Source organism: Bos indicus, chromosome 26, assembly GCF_029378745.1.
Source record: "Bos indicus isolate NIAB-ARS_2022 breed Sahiwal x Tharparkar chromosome 26, NIAB-ARS_B.indTharparkar_mat_pri_1.0, whole genome shotgun sequence".
Taxonomy (NCBI): Eukaryota; Metazoa; Chordata; class Mammalia; order Artiodactyla; family Bovidae; genus Bos; species Bos indicus.
The window spans coordinates 44,928,367-44,941,485 of record NC_091785.1 but is presented as its reverse complement, the minus strand read 5'-3'; the positions used below and the strand labels follow the sequence as shown (position 1 = coordinate 44,941,485).

Below are 13,119 nucleotides of genomic sequence, written 5' to 3'. Positions count from 1 at the left end.
ATAAGAATCTAACAGGGGCATCCCTGGTGGCTCAGCAGTAAAGAATCTGCCTGTCAGCGCAGGAGACCCTGGGTTCAATCCCAGGGTCGGGAAGACCCCTTGGAGAATGGTATGGCAACCTGCTCCAGTATTCTTGCCTGGGAAATCCCACAGACAGAGGAGCCTGGTGGATTACAGTCCGTGGTGTCGAAAATGAGTCAGACACGACTTAGCAACTAAACAGCAAGAACCTTAAGAAGGGTGGTGAGCTGGAGGGTCAGGAGATGAGTGCTGCAATCCACATGAGACCATCAGGGGGTGGGATGAGGAGGGAAGATGTCTGTATGCCTTTTCACACGTACACTAGGGGTGTGCTGTGCTGTGCGCAGTCGCTCAGGTGTGTCTGACTCTTTTCGACCCCATGGACTATAGCCCACCAGGCTCCCCTGTCCACGGGGATTCTCCAGGCCAGAATACTGGAGTGGGATGCCATGCCCTATCTCCAGGGGATCTTCCCAACCGAAGGATCGAACCCAGGCCTCCTGCATTGCAGGCAGATTCTTTACCATCTGAACAACCAGGGAAGCCCAAGAATACTGAAGTAGGTAGCCTATCCTTTCTCCAGGCTAGTTCAGTTACCAGCGGAGCTACCGGGGAAGCCCATACTAGAGGTGGGGGAGACCTAATAGCTTTTCTAAACAATGTGATATACAACTTATCAAAATAAAGTTTTAAAGCTCACCTCATTTATAGAAGAGATAAATTCAGAAAGAAAGAAAGCAGGACTAGAAATATTTACACAGAAGAGTAAAAATCTAAGTGCAAATGGAAATCTATTACAATTTTTTTTAATAGCCTCTGATTTCATAAAGAACTTCATTAAGAAATCAAATTTACAGGATGATAACAAGGGTCCTTATTTTTCCCAGCTTCCACCCATGAGAAAGCAAGTAACAAAGTATGTACATAGAAGGCCTCAGACATAGCTAATAATGTAAATCAATTGATATATGTATGTGTGTGTATATATATATATATATATATATATGTCAAATAGGATACTTCAAACACACAGAATGTGCATGCACCTTTCAAAATGCCTCTGGAAAAATTATATAATTTTGTACATTAATGCATGAAGTAAAACTCAGATCTAAAAGGTTCAAATGCTGACGATTATAATGCACCGAAGGTAGAAAAACTATGTCCTAGAAATGCACTGATTCTTCAGTCAAAGGTGAACAGCAGATTATGTAGCAAACAGCGAATAAGACCAACCGTGACGGCACAGTCTACAGCCGCGTTTCTCAGACTCCCTGAATTCCAGGCGCCCGCCTGCGATGCTTTTGATGATCCACTGCTCATGGCCTTTCCTGGGGTGTTCAGTCCAGAGGGAATTCCAGTTCAGAAATGAAAAGTATAAATTAATTGGGGAAAATGAAACTAATAACAGCATGGGTTGCTTCCTTGGGAAAAATTAAAAACACAAGATAAGCCTCCATCTAGTCTCACTCAGGAGAAAGATTAAAAAGTGAACACACAGCACATGAGCACATAGAACCCAAGCCCACTGAGCCCGATGAGATCATCTCAGGGATATAAGGATGGCTCAGTATTTTAAAATCTAGTAATCCAAGTCAGCAAATCAGTAGCATGTTGGGAAATATGATTGGCAGAGATGCTAAAAAAAATATTTGATAAATTCAATGCCCATTCCTGAATTTTAAAGTCTGAATTTAAAGGAAAGGCAAGACAAGGAGAGAAGGAAAGGAAGGAAGAAAGTGTGAGTCAAGTAAGACTGGAAACCACAGGACTTGAGAGGTGCTTCAGTGGAAAATGTGATTCACAGATCTATGCTAGGACCTTCCAGGCAGTCATTTTGGGCTAGGTTACACTTCATTGACAAGCCACTCTTCAATTTCAGTGACTCGCAACACAAAAGGACTATTTCTCACTCACATCATGTCCGTTCTGGGTGAGCTTAGGCTCTGGTATCGGGACCCTGGCCTGTGGAGCAGCCTCTGTCAAAGTCATGGCTGGTCTTGTGACAGAGGGAAAAGGGACCGGAGGTTCTTAAAGCTCCCACTCAGACAGGCAGCATCTATTTCCATGCACATTTCATTGACCAGAGTCAGCCCCATTATGTGGCCAAGCTTGAGGCCCACAAGAAGGGGCATGCCCTCTTTCCAGAGCTCATTAATATCATCTACAACAGACGGAGAAATGAAGTTGAGGTGAATGTCAACATTGATTACGACAGGGGAAAGGAGCCTTGGAGACCTGTGATAATGCTCTGATTTCTAGAGGGATTTTTTAAATCTAGCGAATCTAGAGGAGTAAGCATTTGTACAAAAGGTAGAACGTAGTGAAACAGCTAAGAAGAGGACTGCATGAGCCCCACGGTTCATGGGATTCTTCAGGCAAGAATACCGGAGTGGGCTGCCATGCCCTCCTCCAGGGGATCTTCCCAACCCAGGGATCAAACCCATATCTCCTACACTGCGGGCAGATTCTGCACCACTGAGCCACCAGGGAAGCCCATTCTATAAATAGTATGGAATGAAGCGGAAAATTGCCAACATCAATAAAATTGATTGTGTGCTTTTGCCCCATGCCCTTCCCCTAAAGTTTCGGCACTTTTATTACCTGTAAGTTGGTCTTTCCCTGCAGAGAAGATTGCTGTCCTGGGCAGACCTCTGTAGCCTGTCTTCTCTCGGGGCCGAGTTAACTAGCTCGTCTCTCTGAAGACACAAAATGCATGTGGTCAGCTAGCTCCCTTCTTTGCCGATTTTAAGTGTGTCCACTGAGTTCAAGCACCAACACTTTTGTGTCTGAGTCCCCAAGTGGCAGACCTGTCCATTCCTGTTTGTGTCGGATCTGAGCGATCAGCATCAAAACCCTTTCTGCTCTAAGGACTCAGTGAAATAAAACTCCTCATTGGCAAAGCTGCCAGCAGGCCAGGTCTTTCATCATCAGGGCCTGAGTCTATGCAAACAGAGCCTCAGACCGGACTGTTCTAAACAGACTCCTCTAACAGCAGAAGCGGAGTCTTGAAATATGTATCTCGCGCTTTGATGTGAGGCCAAGAGCTGAGCAGAAAACTCTGCTCATGGCCTCCTAGGCTTTCTGGAGGAGCGTCCCTCCAGGAGGGAGCATCACCTGGCAACACGGCTGCAAGGCCTTAGGTTGGGAGGGAAGGACAGAACTGAGAACACATGGGGGGCGGGAATTTCCACCGGCTCCAGGGGTGGCTCGGAGGGCAGACAGCTTGGAGGATGGGAGCGGGAAGAGGGAGACCGGTATGTTGCTATGCATCTCCATCTCTGGGACCTAAATATTTTGTTTCGCGTGTAACTCCAAGTTCAGGAAAACATCCTCATCCTGCAGATGCCCAGTGACAACACCACCGCCACGCACATTTAGGTAAAAAGGTGTATTTCAAAGTGGGAACAGTTGTATGTTACAAAAGTCACTGTGAATCTTCAACTAAATAAGTAATTAAATGTATAGCCCTCAGAGACACAGAATTTCTTCTTTCCAGTTCAAGTCCCGCTTTGGTTTGTTTCACTGGGCTTTGAGAGGAAGTAAGAGGTTCCCTGGTCAGCGAACAGATGACTTCTTCAGCATTTGCTTTCTTTTCCTTTCTTCTAATAAGGAGAGGACATTCTAGATACACAAAAACAGGTGCATGTCATCCAAGAGTTGGGGTTTTTCAATTTTTTTTTTAAATGCTACAAAATTAGCCTTAACGGGCAGCAACAACATCCCAACCTGTCTGTCGAAAACTCTGGCCATTTCGAGGACACCTTTGCCAAACTGAAAGACAAAACAAGAAAAAAAAAATTCTTTCGTGCCTCTGTTCCCTCCTGCCCTCCAGGGAAATCTTGAGATGGAGATGGAGTCACATACCTCATTTTTCACACTTGCATCTGCCCCTCTGTCAAGAAGTAACTGGACTAATTCTTCGTGGTTATTCAGCACAGCCACCTAGAAAACAGGTCAACAGTGGGGTGTGAGCAGGAAGGGGATCTCGGTGCAGGCAGGTCCAGGACATCCACCAGCAACACCCTCCAGAGGCAGAGCCGACGGGCCAGCGGGGCTTTGCAGGATGGGCGTGTGGACCCCACTGCACAGCGCCGGCAAACACAAGGGAAATGGAAAGGAAATCTGCTTTCCTCCATGTGAGACAACACAGCCGAGGCCAAACCCAGACAGAGAACAGCACTCCTTTGTTCCCATCCCAAAATGGCCCCAGAGACTGGAGTTGGCAATGCTTCAAGAAATACTTGTAAAAAGACTACAAAGATACCAGACTGGGCTCCCCCCAGAAAAATGCCACGATGACATCACCATGCCTTAATCCACAGACCAGTGGGGAATCATACGCCACCCAAACCTGGTGCTTTTATGCAGCTGAGCTCAAAAGAAGGGCTCTTACGGGGCAGCTGTGACCTTAATCCCACACATCAAGCCAGGCGCTACACGGAGCAAGTCGTACCATCAGAGGGGTCTTCCCGTCTTTGTCCTTCACATTCACGTCTGCGCCTGCGTCAATCAGCAGAGAGGCAACCTCCTGGTTCCCCGAGACTGCAGAGACTCTCATGAGTGGGGTCCACCTGGAACCAGCATCCACAGCGTCCACCTGCGGAGCCACAGGGTGAGTGGCTCTCAGCCCACTTTCTTGTTCTGCACATCACTTGTGGGAAGCTTATAAAGCAATGTCTACTTGCCCAAATTCCCCCGATTTAGATAGCAGTCTTTCTAGACCTAGTGATAATCAGCTGCACTGTACTGACTTTGTTCACATTTACTCAGTGAGCATCTGTGTTTGGGCCACTTTAAAGGATGCAGACAGGCCCCAAGATGCCTCTCACCACCCATGAGCATCTTCATTTACACAGCGTTCAAAGGGAAAGAAGATGGGATAGAAAAAGGAACATAATCCTCTTCTCCTTGGCCCCATATGATCTGCCTTATTTTCTCCTGCCTAACTTTCCTCTCCTGTTTTTATAGTTTCTGCTTCTTTTTTTAAGTATCTTTGTAAGCAACGTTAAGTCCCTTCTGGAACAAGACAGGAATATAAACACCCACCCTGATATTTACCAATAGGTATTAATTTTAAGCAGAAGAATTACAAGTAAATACAAAGCAACCGGATCTCTGACATGAAGTCCAGCCTGAAAAATTAGCCAACCTAATGCCTTGTCCAAAACAAGAGCTTGCCTGCTAACAAGATGGGCCATTTCCCAATAGCCTAACCTATACCAACATCTCGCAATTTTGTGTTTTAAAAGACATTTTAAAATAAGGGAATGCAAATGTTGTCTCCTTCAATTCCATAAAGACTTCATCAATCCATGAGGCATGATACTGAAGGAAACATACACATGTGCACACAGATGGATACCTGGATGCACACACACTCACACACACACACACCTGATTCTGTTACAGAAGAATTACTCAAAGAAATCTACAGCTTCAGTAAAACATCAGACCAGAATAACAAACAAGGACCTGCTGGAAGAGCTTTAAGACCCTGCAGGTGATTTGTATGTTTGAGATTACCCTCTGCAACACCGTTAAGATTTGCAGCTCTTCCCCCTGCAAATAACAAATAACCTTTCTGGGCAGCAAGCTCTGTTATGGTTAAATAATAATAAAATAATTGCCTGCAATTATAGGGTGCTGTATACATTTTCAGGGCACTCTCATGCACATTTTCTCTTTGGGTCCTGAAGATGAAACAGGGGTAGCTATTTTTATTCCTGGTTTACACATGTTTAAACCAAACCTCAGAAAAGTCAGATGGCCTTCCTGAGGTCACGTGGCTCATTAAATGTAGAAATGGTTCCCCATGGAAGTAAGTCACACTCAGTACAGATCATTCGATTCAAGAAGATGGGTGGTGATGGATTTGTTCCCAGGCCCATCCCTCCATTGTGCTGAGATCATCTACGTGCCACTTGCTGGCCACACAGAAATCTTCAATGGACGCATTTAAAAAAGATGGTATTCACCCCAAATGAGTGTGTCCATAACTGAAGCACAGAGAGCCTACACTTCCAAAATTCCAGTATTTAAATGTCGGTGGCAGAGACCTGCCCTTCTTTCAGCAAAGGTCAACCATCGTTTTCAACTACAGATTCTCACTGGGTCCAAAGCATGAGCAGAACTCGTCATAAACCAAACAAGAGGAACGTGCCTGTCACTACCGCCCAAGGCAGATGTGGGCCAGCCCTAACCACCAAGGCCACAGGCTGACCCTTTGGACCCTCTGTGCACGTTTCTAAAACAAAGAAAACAAGAAATGTAATAAAGGGATTTACGTTAATGACTGAGGTATTTTTCCTTCAAGGGGCCCTCTCCCCAGCACTCTATAACCAGTGAGATCCCACAGCTTAAGCCTTGCTTGCCCTCAGTCACTCTCAAGAGACAAACTGAGCAAATCTACAGGCATCTTCCAGGAGACCTAACTCTCCTACTTCCAAGTTTACTTTCCAGGTCATCAGTTTAACTTCTGAAAACCCTGTGCCATCTGGCACTCACCATTAGGACAGCATTTTGTCCATCTTTCCTTATTTCCATGCCCTACAATCTTTATTTAACTTCTTTGAAGTCTTGAACTGAAGTTTTGAAAGTTATCAGCAGTTACCGTAATTGAGCTAATTCCATTTGCCCAACTTCAAAGTATCTACAGATGTCCAAACAACTCTAATTCTATTTGCCAATGTAGACTTGTACTTCCTGATGACTTGAAACCAGGAGCAACACCTGCTTCGAAGCAAAGACACAAGAGCTGGAATGCTCTCTTTTTGATATAGTTTGCTCTTTGGAAATTTTCTGTAATGATTCATCTTAAAGCAAAGAATAAAAAATGATCTAATTCTAAAAGCAGTAAGCTGCACTGTGACCGTAAGAGTTCTGAACGTCTCGGTGTGTCCAGCACCTGTGACAGTATCTGGTGTGTGGTCAAGACACAACCAAGCTTTGCTGGCAGATGGAAAGAAGAGATAAATGAGGAAAGGAACAAAAGAATAAACAAAGTAGAAGCAACATCAGGTCCAGCTTTGGGTTCATTCAGCAGTTTCCTTTTCCCCCCACACAAGTTGAACCTCCATGACAACCTTGAAGCCTCACTATCGTTGAGATCCTATAAAGATCTTTTTCCCAAGGCTTCAGGAACCTTCTTGCTCATAAGTCAGAGAACTTCCTCCAGTGTTGCTTGGTTCAGCTAATCAAAGGCATCCACAGGAGGCCCTGCTTCCCCTGAACCTGTGGAACAGCATCTAGGTTCCTCCCTCCACGTGTGCAGTTGATGAGGCGGGCCCCACACCTCACAGCCATCCCCTATCATCCACTCAATCACGTTGCAGTGGCCTCCGTCTGCAGCCCAGTGCAGAGCCGTACAGCCTCCCAGGTCTCTGGTATCCCAGGAAGCACCATGTCTTCGGAGATATTTCACAACATCCAGGTGTCCTGCATAGCATGCAAGCATCAGACTGCAACACACGGCAGAAGAAACATTTGGCTGTTAAGTGCAGTTACCACACTCAGGTCCATATGTATCCTCCCTGGTTTAAACCTAAGAGAGAAATCCTAATTTGGGTGGAAAAGTCAAGAAAAGTATTCACATAACATGTATGTGTCTATCAACTAATAAATCGACTGTGGTACATCCATTCAATAGAATTCAGCCGTAAAAAGGAAATGAAGTACTGAAACAGGCTACAAGGTAGGTGCCCCCTAAAACATTATGCAAAATAAAGGCAACCAGACACAAAAGGCCATGTGGTGTATTAGTTCACTCATATTAAATGTCCAGAATAGACAAGTCCATAGAGACAGATTAGTGGTTTCCAGGGCTGGAGGGAGAGGAAATGGAGTGTGACTGTAATGAATTCAGAGCTTCCTTCTGGACTGATGGAAATCCTCTAGAGTTATAGAATAATGGTGGTTGCACAACTCTGTTAATATATTTTTAAAGGCTGAGTTGTACATTTTAGCAAAATTAATTTTATGGCATGTGAATTAAACCTCCAAACAATGAATAATCACTGCAAATGAGTAAAATGTCAGATATGAAATATACCTACCAGTCCATGGTGATAGTCAACAGAGGCAAAGGAAAGAAAAAATCTCCCTGGGCTCTATTAGAGATAACCATTAAATGAAATCCTTCCTCTAAATATTGACACTTAAAAGAAAAATAAACATTTTATTGTGCTTAAAATAAACATTTGTGTTGTGTTTATAGAATAAAATGAGTCCATCCTCAGTTGGTGAGGGAAAGCTCTTGTTAAAAGAAGACCACCAGCAAAATAAATATGGGAGGAATCATGGAATTAGAAAATCACTTTTCGGCAAGTCCCAGTTAAACAGTGATTTAGGCAAGGATCACGGTGGATGCTAAAATTTTTGTATGAAAGGTTAATGGAGAATAGGATATTCACATGTACTGAATTCCTAGAACATAGATTACTTTCTAATTGTGATAGGAAACTATTACCTTTACAAAAGAAGGATTTAGCTGTTATACCCTAACCAAAGGATCGGAACTAGAATATCCAACCTGCATCACAACCCTGAAAACGGAAGTCACAACACCGGCCCTGAGGTGCTCTTGCTAAAGATGTTAACCTGAATCAAATCAATCTGTTAAACCTAATTTTAACTTTATTAGGAATAACAAACAAGTTAAATGCCTCCTTCACACCTAGGAGACAGTTGAGCAGATCACAAGCATAGGGCATCCTCTAAGATAGTTGATCCCATCTCCTCAAAAAGTCATTGCTAAAAAAAAAAAAATTTAAGTACAAAAAGAGAGGATTAGTTCACACGCGCACACACAGGGTTCACCTTTAGTCTACTTATGAGAAGTATTATATTAAGAAATTTCCTAATCAAGACAACTTTACCCTCCTACATGAGCCCCTTAGTTGGGATGGAAAAGACACATAAATGTCTTCACATAAAGACATGCGAATTGCTTTCTTTCTACCAGATTTTAGCAATAAGGCTATCCTCTGTAGCTCCCCAACTTCTCTCTGCTCTGGAGAAGTTCAAGGTCACTATCAGTACCTAGAAAATCTGAACAAACTCATTAGAACAGACAAACCACAGAACCTGTTTGGGGGGTAAGCTTTTTAATACATTTTCCAGTTTACTGTATGGATATGGGCTATTTCAGATGTTCTGCTTATTGGGTTGATTTTAATGGTTTTAAATTTTCTCTAAAAAAAAAATGAGTACCCGTTTCAATGATTCGATCAAATCTATTTTAGACACAAGCGTACCAATTTCTTTTCATGTTTCAATTTTCTCTGTTCTGAGTCATTTCAGATTTCTAATTTTTTCTTCTGAGATTTAAGAGAAATTGGTCCATTTTATTTCTCAGCAATTTTTATTTTTTAATTAATTTATATTTTTTAATTTTTTTTGTTGTTGTTTGGTATCTCTCAGCCTTTTCTTTTCTTTTTCCTTTTTGAGGCACTATCATTTTTCCTCACATGCCAGGATGTCTGATTCTAGGTGAGTGACCACACACCATTGTGGTTCAGTTCCAAAATTACCTAAGAGTTACTTGAAACACTACTGTTTAAGTGTGTAAGTGATTGTTTCAATGTTACTAAAATCTGTTGCTGCACTATATCCAGAGGGCACAGTAGGCAGGCTTTCTGATTTTGGAAATTGATGTTCTCTTCATGGCCAACCAGGCATGATCAGGGTCTTCTAGCTACTCTTTACAAACCGATTCGCAATGCAGATACCTTTACTCTGCATCTATCACATGACTACAAGCTCCTGAGCAAAGGCTTTGCATTTTGTTCACTGTTCTACCCAAGTGCCAAGCATGGTGAAGCCTGGCATGTGATGGTCATTCAATAGCTATCGGTTGATTTGAATTAATTAACTAAGCAACCACTAGCTTGATGATTAATTTTAAGTCTTTCTAAAAAATTTTCACATCATTATAAGAACAAGTTTGTGAGTATCATGTTCTTTTCATAAACTTCTCCTGTGATGCACTCAGTCCTTCCACCTCAGGGAGGTTGTTCTCTAGTTGAATTGTCATGATTGTTCCTCACTCTAGAGGCACCTAAGACTTTCAGTTAACAGAGTCAGGCAAAATGCAGTGAGAGCCCTTAGGGAGGTGCCAAGTGTCACAGGCACTTACAGCCAAATGCCCAGCACACAGCTGGAGATAACCATTTCAACATCCATCATTTACTGAACGCAGAGAGTGTGCTGGGCTCTGAGCTAAGGAGGGAAGGCGCATTATAATAGATATCCCCAGAATTACCCTGTTGAATGTTAACAATAAGTAACAAATGAACAAGCCAGCTTTTGAGTCACCATCATTCCTTTGGGAACCTATCACGTCTCAGTACTGTCAAGAGAAACAAGAAAATACTGGGGTTAAGTCAAAAGCCCTCTGGGAGTAAGCCGAATAACACAAAGCATGGCGACCACTTAGGGCAGGGCCCACACCTACCTGTCCTTGCCACTTCCATTCTGCAAATTCACATCTGTGCCGTGAGAAATGAGGATTTTCACAAGCCTAAACAAAACAAATTTCAGTATTGCTGGATAAGCAGTTTTGATGAGCAAGAACCCATGATAACTCAGGAAAAATGAACAACTATTTAAGACCTATCAACACACTCTCCTCCATCTTCAGAGGCAGCTGGCTTTAAAGACCAGGTATTATTAAACTGGGAAACCACCTCTCCACACCAAAAAAAAAGTTTTTGCCCTTTATGTGAATTATTCATTGAAAGCAAAAAACTTCACCATATGAAACAAACCAGACTATCAAACTATCAAACTAACTCATTGTCACTTTAACGGCCATTTGAAATGTTTTCAAATGGTAGCATAAATGGAAATCCATGTTCTATTTCTTTCAAAATGGCATTTTAGTAGTTAAAATATAAATATGATGGGAAAATATTATTTATGCTTATCTCTGTTAAGAGTAGAGAAAATGGAGTGTGTCCACGGAAATTTTATCTGAGCAACCTATCAGACAAGTTTGTTTTCCAGAATGAATAGCCCTCCCCTTTTCTTTATGAGGAAATTAACATTCCAATAACCAGTTTCCCCAGGACATATAAAATACCTTGCAAAAATATCATTGAAATGGCTACCTCTCTTCTTTACCATGAGATTATACATTAGGTCCTCCCCTGCGTGTTGTCTGGTGTTATGATAAGAGCCACTGAGTTGGTGTTCAGCCCACATGTGGCACAGTTTCGGAAAGAGAATCCCCACAGCCCTTCCCCTCCCAAACAAGGGGCTCCACCCTTTGCTAAGGGATGAGGAGATAAGGACCATACCTGGTGTATCCTCTCTGGGCAGCGACCATCAGGGCGGTGAAGCCAAATTTATTGGGAACATCAACCTTCACGTTGCTTGGGGAAAAACACAGAGGAGAAAGAGATTAACGCGCCTGCACCACTTCCTGTGGATTCACAGCTGACGCCTCTTGCAGAGCACAGGTGGTTAGAATGGTTCATTTTCCCGAAAATTCCATTTCCTCCCGGGCCATTAAGTTGTTGTTGTCTTAGATTGCCCTGCCTAATACGTTAAAGGATCCAAATTCACAAGGAAAGAGGAGGAAATTTCTGTAATTTCACTTGAAATAGGCCATTTTCTCCAATGCAGAACCATTATGCAATTCGATAAAATCCTCCACCAAGAGCAGGCCCCCCTCAACTATGGAGAGGACACAGTGTCTGCGCTGCAGGCTCTCAGCTCCACCCGCCACACGAGCCTGGAACAAGGGAGAGCCACAGTTCTCCCTTGATCCCGTCTCACCTACTGGGCATGAAGCTCTGCTGCTCAGAGAAAAAAGCCAAGCTCTTAAATAGCAGCTTGGAAGCTGTGGCTTTTTGCAGGAACCTTCTCTTCTCCAGCTTACAGAGCCTCAATTCAGAGATGACCTGTCTTCTAAGTGAAAGTTGCTCATTCGTGTCCAACTCTTTGTGACCCCATGGACTGTACAGTCCATGGAATTCTCCAGGCCAGAACACTGGCGTGGGTAGTGGCTCCCTTCTCCAGGGGATCTTCCCAACAGGGATCAAACCCAGGTCTCCCACATTGCAGGCAGATTCTTTACCAGCTGAGCCACAAGGGAAGCCCCATCTTCTAAGATGCTCAAAACTATCAATTCAAAAAGGGTCTGGGTAACATCACCCCCTTTTCATTTGGGAAGCAGCTGCAGATAGCCCATCTGTGGCATTCATGGTCACCATTTCCCCTCTAGGGTTTTACCAGTCATCTGAATTAGAAACAGCTGATTGAGTGATTGCTTAATTTCATCAGGAATTAGACATGGGCAGTTAGGGATGAAATTTGCCCAAATGCTATGGCATATAAGCAAGAATCAGAAGTTATTTCTAGGAAGAAAATGCGACACCCAGACTTGGCATTTCTGTCTTCAATGTTCATTAAATAATGCCATTTATGTGGGGCTTTCTATGGTCGTCCTTAAGAACCAGACTGAACTCACACCAGTCATCTGAGATCGATTTTGGAGCCAGCTTCTAAGCACTGCTGTGAATTTTAAAAGATCTAAGTTTGTAAAAGGCAGAGTCCTCTCACCCTCCTTGCAGTATGCGCACCAACAGATCTTCATCATTCACGTTGACAGCTCTATGCAAGTGTTCGCTACTTATGGGTTCTCCTGAAGAAAGTAGATGGAAAGCGGTCATCCAAAATATAGTGAAAGGAGATTCATTCCAGCTTACTTCTCCTGCGGCCTCGAGTGGAAGTCCATGTTCACCTCTAAGAAGGCACCTGGCAGCTTCACCGAGTGTCTCTTACATGACATACTCCCCTCCTCCTTTTACTGAAAAAAGACCTTGTTTTCACATATTAAGAGAAGAACATTTAGACTGTCCTAAAGGCTTGGGACGTTTTCAAGTTATAAAAGCACTGCTGTGTGGATGTTATTTTGATATTCGAAAAATAAACCTTTAGATTTCTTAAGACTTCATAAACGTCTCTTATGAGCAAGGGAAAGTTCCACCATCATCTCGATGGGCTGGTTTTGTTTGCCAGGGAGTCACTAAGCCATGTGAACAACAAACAAGAAAAGACAGATGGTTTTAACATTGGGAACCCACCCCGTCAGTC

General features: G+C 43.2%; 1 protein-coding gene across 5 annotated transcripts in view; it reads right to left on the bottom strand.

The window, feature by feature from the left end:
- Positions 1–3,397: 3,397 nt before the first annotated feature.
- Positions 3,398–13,119, bottom strand: part of FANK1 (fibronectin type III and ankyrin repeat domains 1) — a 107,286-nt gene continuing 97,564 nt past the window's right edge. For all 5 annotated transcript variants that reach the window (XM_070781070.1, XM_070781071.1, XM_070781069.1 and 2 more), the window contains 8 exons: positions 12,586–12,667; positions 11,319–11,393; positions 10,475–10,540; positions 7,316–7,481; positions 4,478–4,621; positions 3,889–3,966; positions 3,751–3,795; positions 3,398–3,645 (listed from right to left, as the gene is read on the bottom strand). In XM_070781070.1, the coding sequence (XP_070637171.1) occupies positions 3,580–3,645; positions 3,751–3,795; positions 3,889–3,966; positions 4,478–4,621; positions 7,316–7,481; positions 10,475–10,540; positions 11,319–11,393; positions 12,586–12,667 (722 nt within the window). In that variant the 3' untranslated portion in view covers positions 3,398–3,579. The remainder of the gene's footprint in view (positions 3,646–3,750; positions 3,796–3,888; positions 3,967–4,477; positions 4,622–7,315; positions 7,482–10,474; positions 10,541–11,318; positions 11,394–12,585; positions 12,668–13,119) is intronic.